At 37.6% G+C, this 12563-nt stretch overlaps 1 protein-coding gene across 2 annotated transcripts in view; it reads left to right on the top strand.

Annotated features, from left to right (window-relative positions):
- Nucleotides 1-12563, top strand: part of FBN2 (fibrillin 2) — a 174784-nt gene that overhangs the window by 3379 nt on the left and 158842 nt on the right. For both annotated transcript variants that reach the window (XM_009889702.1, XM_009889703.1), the window contains exons 2-4: nt 468-566; nt 1126-1221; nt 3657-3752. In XM_009889702.1, the coding sequence (XP_009888004.1) occupies nt 515-566; nt 1126-1221; nt 3657-3752 (244 nt within the window). In that variant the 5' untranslated portion in view covers nt 468-514. The remainder of the gene's footprint in view (nt 1-467; nt 567-1125; nt 1222-3656; nt 3753-12563) is intronic.

Genomic DNA, 12563 nt, shown 5'->3' on the forward strand with positions numbered 1-12563 from the left:
AAAAAACAGCTTTGTGTAAAGGTTGGATAATCTTAAAAAAAAAAGAGATGCTAAAATATCTCTAAAATAGCGATTGTAAGAGAGAAGCCATACCATAAATTTGCATTTATGATCTATATTGTTTATATTCATTCAGATCTTGGATTCTTGGTAAAGTTTTCTACAGGTCCTGTGGTCTAAAAGATATAATTTTAATAATTTTACATTACTTGTGTAAAAAAATTGATTATCTGGTTTGAGTGGTCAGATCAGTGTTTGAATATGCTGTATCTGAGTCTGTTTGTCTTTAAATTTGTCAGAGATCCTGATTATACCAAAATTCAGTTTGCTTTATTTAACTTAAAATTACTTTTGCATGTATATTAACTGCCCTAATGAACTGAGTGTTCTACTTTTAGCTTTTTTTCCTGTAGTTTAAGACTAAGGTTACTGTTAATCACTGTCTTTTTAATTGTGTTTTTCCCCAGCAATTTGTAGAAATAGCTGTGGTGATGGATTTTGTTCCCGTCCAAACATGTGCACTTGTGCAAGTGGACAAATATCACCTACTTGTGGATCGAAATCTAGTAAGGACTTACTATTTTATTTTCATTTTAAGTAATTCTCAAAAAACATCAAAAATAACTACTGTGTAAATTCTTTAAAAATAACTTGTCATTACTGCATATGCGCATGTAACTTACACTTTGGTATATCTCTAGTTGATAAAGTTTGATATACCGTGTGTGCATGTTTACTCTGTGTGACAAATTGAGAAAAAAATATGTGTCTGAAGAGATAAGCAAGTTTAAATATAAATGTGTGTAGTACTAACATTTTCATCGAGTCCATTTTCCTAAGAAATAAAAATCCTACAGCCTCCAAGATAATTAAAAGTTCTGAGTTGTTAAATGCAGTCACAGAAAACTGTAAAAAACCCTCTTCATGGTTGCTTTTAAATTAATGGCTAATAGCTACAACTTGGATGGCTTAGGTTGCAAGAATACCTGAGCGTAGGCTTATACATAGCGTATATTGTACAAAGCTCATGTCTACTTTCAGACATCTCGGTTTTATCTACGTGTGCTTTCCCAGTGTGTTTTGTTTGCCTAACACTGGTATCTCTCTGCCTGGGCTCCGCTGCAGTACAACAGTGCAGCATCAGGTGCATGAACGGCGGCACGTGCATGGACGACCGCTGCCAGTGCCAGAAGGGCTATGTCGGGACCTACTGCGGGCAGCGTAAGTAACTGCTCTGTTGCATCTAAAACTAAATCCACATAAGTCCTGCGAGTTAGCCTTCTTACTTTACATAGAGTAGGAAGATAAAAATGCCAGTATGCTGAAATACAATGGAACGTCCATGAGAAATTTAATGCTGTTTTGGGGTATAGTGTTTAGCTGCAACTCAGTTCATGCATGAAGTGCATTTGTATTCTCTAAAGTTCAAATTAGGGATCGAATTCACCAAATAGTTTTGGAAAATCCTTTGGGAGCAATGGCCGTATATGTCCCACTCTCCTTTTACTGGATGATCACTAGTTTTTTATTCTTTTTGATGAAATTTCTGCATCTCAGAAGAACAGCCTAACTGCGAGGTTAAAGCGTGCTTTTCTGTTTTCTACTTGACTAAGGAAAAAGATTAAATACAGATCAAGCTTTTGGATACCTTTCTGGTTTGGCAGACAAGCTAGAAAGTCGTTTATTTGCACAGCTCTCGCTATCACAGTACAGTGTTTACAAGCTGCACAAATTTAGCAAACAGTAGAAATCACTAAAGGCTGCAGGGACGAAGAAAGACTCAAAGTGTATTCTGAGGCCAGCTGGCTACTAATTAGCTGAGAAATTAATTGCTGAAGGTAGTCTGAAGGAACTAGAGACAAACAAGAGGCAGCTAGGCAAAGAACAGTTAGAATAGTGTGGAAGAACATCCTTTTGTCTTAATCATTTTTGCAAGTGCTGGAGAGCAGTCTTGTTGTTGCTTTAGTTCTACCTGGATACAGTTCTTTAAATACTTAGTTGATAATTGTAATCCTAAAATGTCACCCTAGTCACAGTCAGATTTACTTTTAAGAGTTGCTGGCCCCTTCCTGCTTGCTTTAAAGTATTGGGTCAACACCCGAATGCTCTCAGACAGGGCATATCTCCAGTGAATAAATGAAAAGAGGGTTGAATTTTCAAACAGTGAGTCTAAAGCAGTCCAGAAAATCTGAACAAACTGTGGAGATTGGTCTCACTGTATAGGATAGTTAAAACTTCAAGTGAGATTGAGTACTTGTCTTCTAGACACTGTATGGAGCAAATGTCTGAAAAATGTAAATATGTCTTTATTTCTTTTTACTAAAATGTACCCGTGTCTTAAATCTACTGAAGTTAATTGTCTCACTAAAGTGTCATTGTCCGTTAACTCAGTAATGTAACACATGCAGAGATGTATCTTCTTTTTATGCATAAGTATTATCAGTAAAAAGTAATTCGGTTTTCTAGTTCTTGATAAGAAGTAAGGCTTTATCACATTTCCACATAACAGCATATTTTATGTTCCTCATTATGATGTAGGAGGCACATGTACATTTTTTCCAGTTTGAAATGTTTACCTTCTCTAGCTTGATGAGGTTCTTTCACATTGGATACTCAAATATGTTACAAATTCCACCTTCCAGTTGGGGAGACCTGTGGAGGAAGGCAGCCTAGAGACTTCTCAACCAAAATCTCTCCTCCGTTGTTCAGAGCCACTTAAAAATGGTGGAGCTGTCCTCTAAGGTGAAATACTTTGATTTGGAACATGTGCTAATTCTGAACAAGGCTATATGTCCTGGAAGCAATGAGCCTGAAAATAGACACAATTAGTTAGCTGAAGCACTCTTTTAATAGTATTTTTCCACCTTGCTGAAGAACTGCCTTCCTTTCAAACTGAGAAGGTTTCAGTGCTTTGGCAGGAGGCTTTGTTCTTGATTCACACCGTTGATAAATAGCACAAGTGGCTGCTCCAAAGTCCAACAACTGCAAAGTACCTACTCCATCTATGTATACTGTGGATTTATACCCCCCAAAAAATCGTTTCATTTCTTCTTGGAGTCTTTTAGGAAACACAGTTTTTGAAGGTACTTAAAGATGAGTTAAACCAGTAATTCTTTTCCCTTGCTGTAAACATCACTTCTTCTGCCAGCAGTACCAACTCTGAGACCTGGATTATCTGTCTCTAGGACTCCCCAGGCCTCCTTTATTGAAATGTTTGTTGCTGTTGTGACTGAATAGCACAATTTAATATGCTCAAAAAACCTCAAAATAGTTGATTTTTTGTCTGCCAGCTTCAGTGATGGATATAAGTGCTTATGATTAGTGACTAGAGCTGCACAACTGTTTAAAAATATCCTTAAGTTAAACATCTGCTAAGAATCTGTGCTGGATATGATTAATTAAACAGCTGCTTGCACGTAGCGTTAAACAGGTGCTAATGGAATTTGGACTAATGGAATTTGACTTGAATGATCATTATTGTTGGTGATGATGGGTAGGAAGGAGATCAGTTTGATCTTCAGGTCCAGGAAGACTTAGAGCGGTTGAGAGGAAAAAAATTGATTTTTAATACTGCATGTGGTAATCTTTGGAATATCATTACTAGAACATTCAAAACTTTTTCTTTTTTTTTTTTTTTTTTTTTTTGTTAATTAAAGATTTCTGTGAAAATGGCTGCCAGAATGGAGGACGATGTATTGGACCTAATCGCTGTGCATGTGTCTACGGATTTACTGGCCCTCAGTGTGAAAGAGGTAAAAGAAATAAATAAGGAAAGAAATTACGAGCAGTTATATGCAACAATACAGTATGTATATATTTTATGCTGTGCATTTTCTGTCTCAGCCAGTGGGGTTCCAGTAAACCATTTATTATTTGTAATTTTAGAAAGTGTCTTCCTTTTTAGTTTGGTAGCCACATTTCAGATTGGCAACTTGAAATAACATTACAGCAAAATTGCTGATGGTGTTAGAATTGAATAAGTGTAACTAATTGATGGATTGTTTTTCTGTATAACATGTATATTTCATAAGAGGAACTTGGGAAGTTATTTGCTGTGGTTAGTCCTATCCTATAGGAGAAAGTCAGAGATGGAGTGAAAAAAGTAACCAACTACTATAATACTGACATCAGTTCCTAAACCAATTCTTATGTAAGAAAACGTTTTAGACGTGGCTTAACTTAAAATTTTTTCATGAACTGCGGACTCAACTACGGCTTTATTTTAAATTTTTATGGGGAAATTCCTCGGCCTTTTTTATGGTGACAAAGTCAGTTTTAATGATGCTGAACAATACGTTTTTAGCGTCACAGTATGTGACTAGCACACAAATAATTGAGGCACTAAGTCCATATATAGTAATTTAGAATAAACCTGCTTCAGCCCTCAGAAATCTATACTTCTTGATTTTTAATAAGTCAGAGCATTGTTTATATTTTGAAATCAAAACTGTGAAAATACAGTAATGTACAGCTGCTCAACACTAGGTATAGTTGTAGGACACATTCTGTGTGTGTCAACCTGACAAATGTAACCCAAATTGCTCTCTATTTGGATTTTTAATGAGTGGGTATAGGGAGGATTGTTTATCAAAACGATCATGTTGTACATCCTTTAGTATGAAGTTTTCAAGAATAATCAAAGGTGATGCTGACTACCTTAGCAGAAATATTATTCTTTGTCTTTCTACAAGTTGTTGTGTTTGCGAATATATGTTCTCATCAAAAAGGATACTGAAGAACTCAGCAACCATAGTGTAAAATGCTGAGTACTGGTATGTGTTGTCATCTTACTCCTTTAAAATATTCAAAAGGTTGTCAATACTAAAAAGGGGGATGGGATCATTTGCATTAATAGAAAATAGAGAGTCATGTTCTTAATTCACATTAGCAGTGGATGAGACATATACTCAGCGCAGAAGTAAACTCCTTAGATTGATAAAATAATTTAAATCAGGAAGGACTGCCACAGGCCATCGAGTCCAATACCTGCTCAAAGCAGGTCTAATCAGATCAGCCTGTGCAGGTCCCTGTGTAGTCAGGTTTTGAACGCTTTCAAGGATGGAGATTCCACATCATCTCTGGACAACCTGTTCCAGTATTTGACCACTCTCATGGTAAAAATAGATAAATAAATAAATAAAAGTCCCTAATCTAATCGCATTTTTTCATTTTCCAACTTGTATTTATTGCCTCTTGTCTGATTGCTGTGGGCCTCCAAGAAGAGTCTGTATCATCTGAACAGGTAGTTACAGGCAGGAATAAAGTCCCCTTGCAACTTGCTGTTCTTAAGGCTGGGTGAACTCAGGTCCCTCAGCTTCTCCACACAGGGCAAGTTCTCTAGCTCCCTGACCAATCTGGTGGCCCTCCCCTGAGTGTTCTGGAGTATGCCCATTTCTTTCTTGTATTGCGAGTCCAAAGCTGGACACAGTAGTCTGATGGAGTCTTACAAGTGCCAGATGGAGGTGAAGAACTGCTTCCCTGGATCGGATGCTACACTTCGGATGCTGGCTGCCTGTGCTGCAAGGGTATGCTGCTGCTTCACGTTCAGGTTGTTGTCTGCTAGGACCCCAATAATCCCTTTCTCAGAGCTGCTTTGCAGGCAGTTAGCCTCCAGCCTATTGTGTTCCATCAGGTTATTCCATCCCAGATGTGAGACTTCCTTTGCTTTTGCTGAACTTCATGAGGTAACTGTCCACTCATTTTTTCTAAGCTGTTCGGATCACTCTGACTAGCAGCTCTTCCCTCCATCATATTGACTGGTGCTCCAAATTTGGTGTCATCTGCAATCTTGCTGAGAGCGTGCTCATCACCCACGTTGTTAATGAAGACATTAAACTATTTGACCCAATGTAGTTTCCTGGCCCCTAGCTGGACTTTGCTGATCACAACCCTTTGGGCCAGCAGTCCAGCCGGTTTTCCACTCACCTTATCTGATTCACTTATCCAGCCTGTATCTCACCAGTCACAATCTCTCTATGGGAGCCTGTCTCAAAAACCTTCCTCAAGTCAAGCAACATCTGCTGCCCCCTACTTTTCCTGGGCACCAGTGACCTCAGGGTTGAAAGCAGTGATGACATTTGTCCTTGGTGAACCCATGCTGGCTGCTCCCAGACACCGTCTTGTTCATGTGTTTAGAAATGGCTCCTGAGGGGAATCCTGTGGAGTTCTCTGTTTCAAATACAGCTCTAAAGTGCTCAAAGCTGTATATATATTCTGAAAATATCTTGCACCATTTTTTTTACATTTGTTGACTGTGAGATGGAAATACTTTCCATGTAGATGAAGGAAATAACTAAACCAAACATTGAAAAAGCAGGAGTTTCTATTTGCTCTTCCAGGCTGTTTTGTATACCCACTAGATGTCACAAGCAACAGAGAAATGTAAAGGATGAATTTGTTTCTTTGTCTCCAATTGCTTGTCGCTTTCATTCTTAAAACCAGATTTACAGACTTCTATTCATCACTGTTGGTTTAGGTTTTCTCTGTTTCATGTTATATCCAGCCCGTTCTCTCTAGTTGCTTCTTGTGAATCAAGCACAAGGACTCACATCTTTTATATTTTGTTTAGTGGGTAAATAGTAAGCATTATTTTGTTAAAAACTCTGATAATATTTACAGCCGTTTTCAGAAATAAGTCTTTCTAGAATGTATACCCAGCTAAAATAAGAGACTACCAAGTCTGTCAGTTTGGGATGGATTATCAAGGGATTGGACAATGTTAGGTTGCTTTATAGTTTAAGCCTTAGTTCAGATGGAGCTTACATTTGTCCAGATTCGGCAGGTTAAGCTATGTATCCAAGATGGATGATAGCTATAGATGAGCTATAGCAGGGTAGAATTGTGATATTGCAAAGTGATTTTTTTTTTATTTATTGCATTCAGATTTTTTTTAATTTCTTGCTAGACAACTTGGTAAGCTTGGTTTTTGTCCCAGATAGAAGCAACCATTCCTGTTTAAGACTTGCTTCTATTCTCTGACTAGACTCAGGACAGCGGAATCACATTAATACATGTGACAGACTCCAGCTCTGATGATGGCTCAGAGTTTTTAATAACAATGCTTATACTTGAAATAGGTTGACTTGTGTAAAAGATTCTAGTACATATGGGTATTATAACTTAACTTTTGTGGTGATGAAACTCTTGAAGTTTGCATTCTTCAATTCATTGTGAAACTTTGAGCTGCAGAACCACATAAAGGAATTAAACACTAGTATCTTGGCATCCATATTTCTTGGCTGTCCTTGAAAGTCTTAGCCTTTCAATTCTTTGTGTAGAATGCTATTGTTATATGAGATTTAAGCTTGCATTATATGGTTACTTGAAATTGTGTTATTATAATTAAAATTTTACATCTTACATGAAATTGGAGGTAGAAAGCCAAATTTGTTTCTTTCACTGCCACAAAAATGCAACATATATGTAATATATAATTGCGTATATAATTTGCATATCTAGTATAATATAATATGCTTTTACAACGGGGGACACGGCTAAGTAAAATTTCACCTGGTCTCTTACCTTGGTGTTGCCTAGATTTTCTTATATTCAAAACCAGAAGAAGTTACTAATTTATTGTACTATTCGGTTAAAGAAAGACGAATGCTGTAGTATATATTGGTAATGACTATAAAAAGTATCTAATATAGTAACTGTAAATGTTATTCTTCTATGCTTTGCATGAGCTGGACTACATGAAAAAACTGTAAAAGATACCTTAAATGCATATTCTGTTCAATAGTATTTTACAATTTACACTTTTAACCTAATAGTAAGTTCATCTTTCCAACAAAAAGCAAAAGACAGTGCTTTCTTAATCTGTTGGTTGCAATAGTTGCCTGTAATACTTTACATTAAGAAATGCCTCTGTAGTTTAACTTTAAACTGAGTTTAGCAGCAGTTCATAACTCTTTAACTAAAATTTTATAGTTTAAGGTAATGTGAACTTCTGTTGCAAATAACATCAGAGTTGTAAGAGATTTTGTTTGGTTATTTTTTTTTTCCCTTTGCTGTGTTTTAAATGCATACTTTTTATTGTTCTGTAAATTAAGTTCTTTTAAATTAGGTATTTTCTTCCTAATATAGAACATATGTAGCTTTCCTTCAGATTGGCCTCCCAGCCTCAGTTATATGATAAAACGTGACTGCTTGTTCAGCTATCTGGGCTCCGAGCAGACTAATTTCCGGGCTGGAGACAGGAGGCTGAGCAGTAACTAATGACTGGCATGATTACAGTATTTAACTTGAGACTTGCTGCTGGGTTAACAAGAAAGCAGAACATGTTTGGGAGCTTGTGCTTTACTCATTCTCATACATACAGTGATCTGTTACATTTCCTATCAAAGTCTGTTCTTTTGGTCAGCTTCTTTGTTTTGATTTGTAAACACACAAGATTTGAGCATTTGATTTTGTCTGTTTTTTTGTGTGGTTGTTTTGGGTTTTTTTAGGGAAAAAAATAGATGTTGAAATTTTGCTGTTGAATTTTTCCCAGTGAAAAATAATTGAAAAAAAAGCAACAGATTGATTAAGAGGCCTAATCTTCAGTTTTACCCGTAAGAGCAGTTTTTTCTAGCATGACCGGTTTCTTTGGTTTCTCAAGACTGACTGAGCAAATGATATTTGTATTACTGCACGTGGCCTGTACGTTTTTTTTTTTTTTTAATCAATGATCTGTAGAGGTATGAAGCTGTGGAAAAGCAATGATGTTTTCTTCCTTCTTTATCATGGGTTAATGGGAGGAAGGAGCAGTGGGATAGGAGAATCCTGTCAGTGATCTAAGTTTGCCTTTATCCCATGTGGAAGGAGAAAGAGCAGTGCTCGCTTACTCTGTACAAAAGTGGCTTATAAAGGGAAGCAAAAGGGTTGGGTTGAGTAGAAATGCAGAGCTTGGAGATAATATCCTTTTGAAGAAGGGAGAGGATTTCAGATAAAGCTATCAAGCTTGGGCAGGTGAGAAAAGAACAAAAATGAAGGAATATAATAGTTGCGTATGGTGTGAGAACTTCTGAAAGGGGGAGCTTTTGGGTTGTTTTCAGGAAAATCACTGCTAATGTGTCATAGTCCAATGTGTTTGTTGCACCTGGTATTCCCAGTACAAGTGTCTGGACACTTTGGCAGTCTGGATTTTGGAATTCCTGTCTATCAAAGGAGTCGAGAGCCCATACCTCATGACAGATGCAGTAAATCGGTGATTAGGGCAGCTGGCTCCCTACAGGTTCTTACTGAGTTAGTAGGTACGATTCTGCATAGATGCAGCCAGGTAGTCAGCTGAAACCCTCCTCTGTGCAAGGCAGCAATTTTTATGCCAATTCTGCCATGTCTACAGGAACTTGGCCCATGTGATTGAAGAGTCCTAAGAGGAACAGCAGCAGAATAAGTGAAGAGTCCCTGGGGTTGGAGAACAGGATGCTGTTGAGGAGAGTGAAAAAGGTTTGAGGCAGAGGATGTAATTGAAACAGAGGTTCATTTTGTGAGGTTGGAGAGCATCCATCTAGCATTACATTTGAGATCAGTTACCTCCATCCGACCCTCCCCAATAGCAAAATAATCAGTGATGATCCTGTTTAAGGGCAATAGAAGAAAAAGGGGGAAAAAGAAAAAAAAAAGGTTTTATTCAAGCTGGGGAGAGGATGAAGAAGCTAATCAGCAGCACAAAGAAAGAGGTAGGAGGAAGCAAAAAGCATTCTCAGTGAAAGTGTTAATAGTATGTATTAACTGAGGCAAAAGAGGAAAGAACAAAGAAAAAACTGAACTGGCGCTGTGGTGAAGACACTGATTGGCACTTAAAAATTATAAAGGTATTTTGGGATAATATACGTGAATAAAACTAAGCTTATATAGCAAACTGGCACAATTTCCTATAGGGCTTAATACTTCTCAAATATATTTTTGTTATAAAGAAAACATACAATTCATACATAGTCTGTAGTGCTGCTGAAGATGCTTTTGTGTGCTTAAGTGACAGTGATTAGGTGTAAATGAAGGAAGGAGGGAATGCTGTTCTTTAAGAAACTAGCCTTTCCTCGGATGGGTATTCAAAAGTTCTTTTAACTTTACATGACTTTTCCATAGCTGTCAATGGTAGCAGTAGCACGAGAAGAAGTGAAAACTTTTTGGGGATGTATTCAGGTCTTGTACATTTGGTCTTACCCCTGGCAGAACTTCTTGCCGTGCAGGCTATGGCAGGTTATGTTCCAGAGGCTTCCTGTCTGCCAGCCATGGCATGCTGCTGCAAGAGCAGTTATTAAAGTACCTGTACTTTTTCCCAAGCTGCATGGTTTATTTTATCTGTCCCCCAATGATTGTAAACTTTGTTCAGGTGCTTAACAGCAAAAATGCTCTTTTGATCAGTGAGCTCTTCTCTTTTTTGTAGGAGTTGTGGGAATGTAACTTTTTAATTTTGCTGGGTTTTGCTTTATAGTGGCTACTGTTAGCCTGAACTGAAATAGAGGTTCTTTATGTGGGAGAGGATGTGTGTGTGTATGTGTAAGTGGGTCCGCAGTCTGAAGAGCTAACCGGACAAAGGAAGTATTATTACTCTCTTCCCTGCCCCCAAGACAGGCTGAGACACATGAGGTTGTTACTTGTTGAAGGCTGAGCAGGGAAGCTTCAGCAAACTCAGCAATCAATCAAATACCCTGAGTTTCAGTCTGAGTTTTTAACTAGGGGGTTTCATCCTGCCTATTTTATTAAAGTGGTGTAGGACTGTTGAATTTTGCATGCTCTAAGAGTGAGCATAAATTAAAATGCAGGGCATTTTAGGAGAAGGCAGGAAGAAAGCAAGGCAATAAGAGAAAATAAAAAATAATTTCTAAATGCTGCTGCCAGCCAGTGTTTTTTTCTTCCTGCCACAGGCCCATGTGTCCTGGTGTCGTGTCTTGGTTGTTTTTTTTTTGAGTGCACAGTAAGTGGAATACTAACCTGCTAAACACCAGTATAGTTAATTTTCAGTCTGCTTTTTGCCATTGGGAAGTAGAACATATGGTCTTGAGATATTTTTGCAAGTTTGTAGAGAAGTCATTCATGGCCTGTTGAGTGAAAAAAAAAAAAATATTAGTTCACTGTAGCAAACTCTACCTACATGGTCCAGTTCACAAGGGGTGTTCATCACCACTGGGGTAAACACGAGAGTTGCATCATCAACTTTTAAGTCTAAGTTAACTAAAATCAATTAAGTTTAATCAATTTAACTAAAAATAAGTTAGTGCTAGCTTAAAGCTCTAAAAAAATGTGAATCTTCCTAAAATTTTCAATTTTCACCGTGCTTTCCTACTTAGTTTATTTTCTAAGTTTTCTGTTAAAAAACATATTTGTCAGCTTTTCCCGCACATCGTGGAAAGTTGATTATAAGCAAAATGCCACATTGGTGATATTATTTGAAAAAAAAGCTTAGTTTAAAATAAAAAGTACTCCTCATTTCTCTTGGAGATAGTAAGAGATAACAATTGCAAATACCTGCATCAATAAAATGTAAAATTTTATCTGACAGGTAAGTATCTGATTTGGGAAAACAGGTCAGATTATCTGTGTTAGAGGAACCTGCTAGTTATTTTCATTGTTTGAGACTAGAGGTGTCATCAGGTGTTTATAATACATAAGTGCAGTCCCTGTTCTGAGAACTCCATTTCCTTCTACAGGTTCAGACCAGTAGATATTTGCATACATCAGTCTTTAATGGGTTACAGTAGTTCTGAAGGGCAAATTCAGAAAGCTGCTTTCATGCTCTTAGATATCAATGCTACTAGGGTTACAGGACTCTGTCACTACATTACCTGGTTTTGCCATCCATTGTTGTCTCCAGTAACAAGGTTTTCAGGCTTTCATTCACTGGCCTTTCACAAGCTAACAAATAACTGTGTCTAAAGCGTTAAAAAACCCAAGAGATATCCACAGTGTACATGTTTATTTATTGTTGTCAGGTATCTGAAAATCTCTTCTGGCTGTGCAAAAGCTTTAACATTCTGTAATTTAAAAAAAAGACATGCACAGTGCTGAACATGGCAGTAATGATCAAGAAAGCAGTGTAATCCCAGCCAGCGTTTTTCTCTTACTTCCCTCATATCCTTTGTTTGGGTTGTTCAGGATGTGATGATTAGTATTCCCTCCCTCTTGTGCACTTTTCCTCTGGTTGCGTTATCATAGTTAGTCTGTTAGATAAGTACCTAATAATGGGTACAGCAAACAGTCGCTTTATACTAGAATGCTAATAATATAGAGCATATACTTGTGAGTTACTTGAATAATTCTCACAGTGAGTGCAGTACACGTTGTCTCTGAACGCAGACGACCAAAGCTGGCTATGCTATTTTGGGCAGAAATGATCATGGTAGCAGACTCGGTGACTGTGAACCTACAGTTCATAGATGCAATGGCAGCACAATCATTGAGCTAAGAGGGATCAAAGCACCATTGTACTAATCAACTCAACAAAGACATTCTCTGGTCTGCAGCGTTCCTGTGACTTGTGAATACAAAAGAGAAGAGGGAAGGATGCCTCAACTGAATATGGGCCTTCTCGGGAAGGCAACAGTAGCAGGGAACCGTTCCTTTTGAAAGTGTGTGGT

Source organism: Charadrius vociferus, unplaced genomic scaffold (genome assembly GCF_000708025.1).
Source record: "Charadrius vociferus isolate BGI_N301 unplaced genomic scaffold, ASM70802v2 scaffold377, whole genome shotgun sequence".
NCBI classification, from domain to species: domain Eukaryota; kingdom Metazoa; phylum Chordata; class Aves; order Charadriiformes; family Charadriidae; genus Charadrius; species Charadrius vociferus.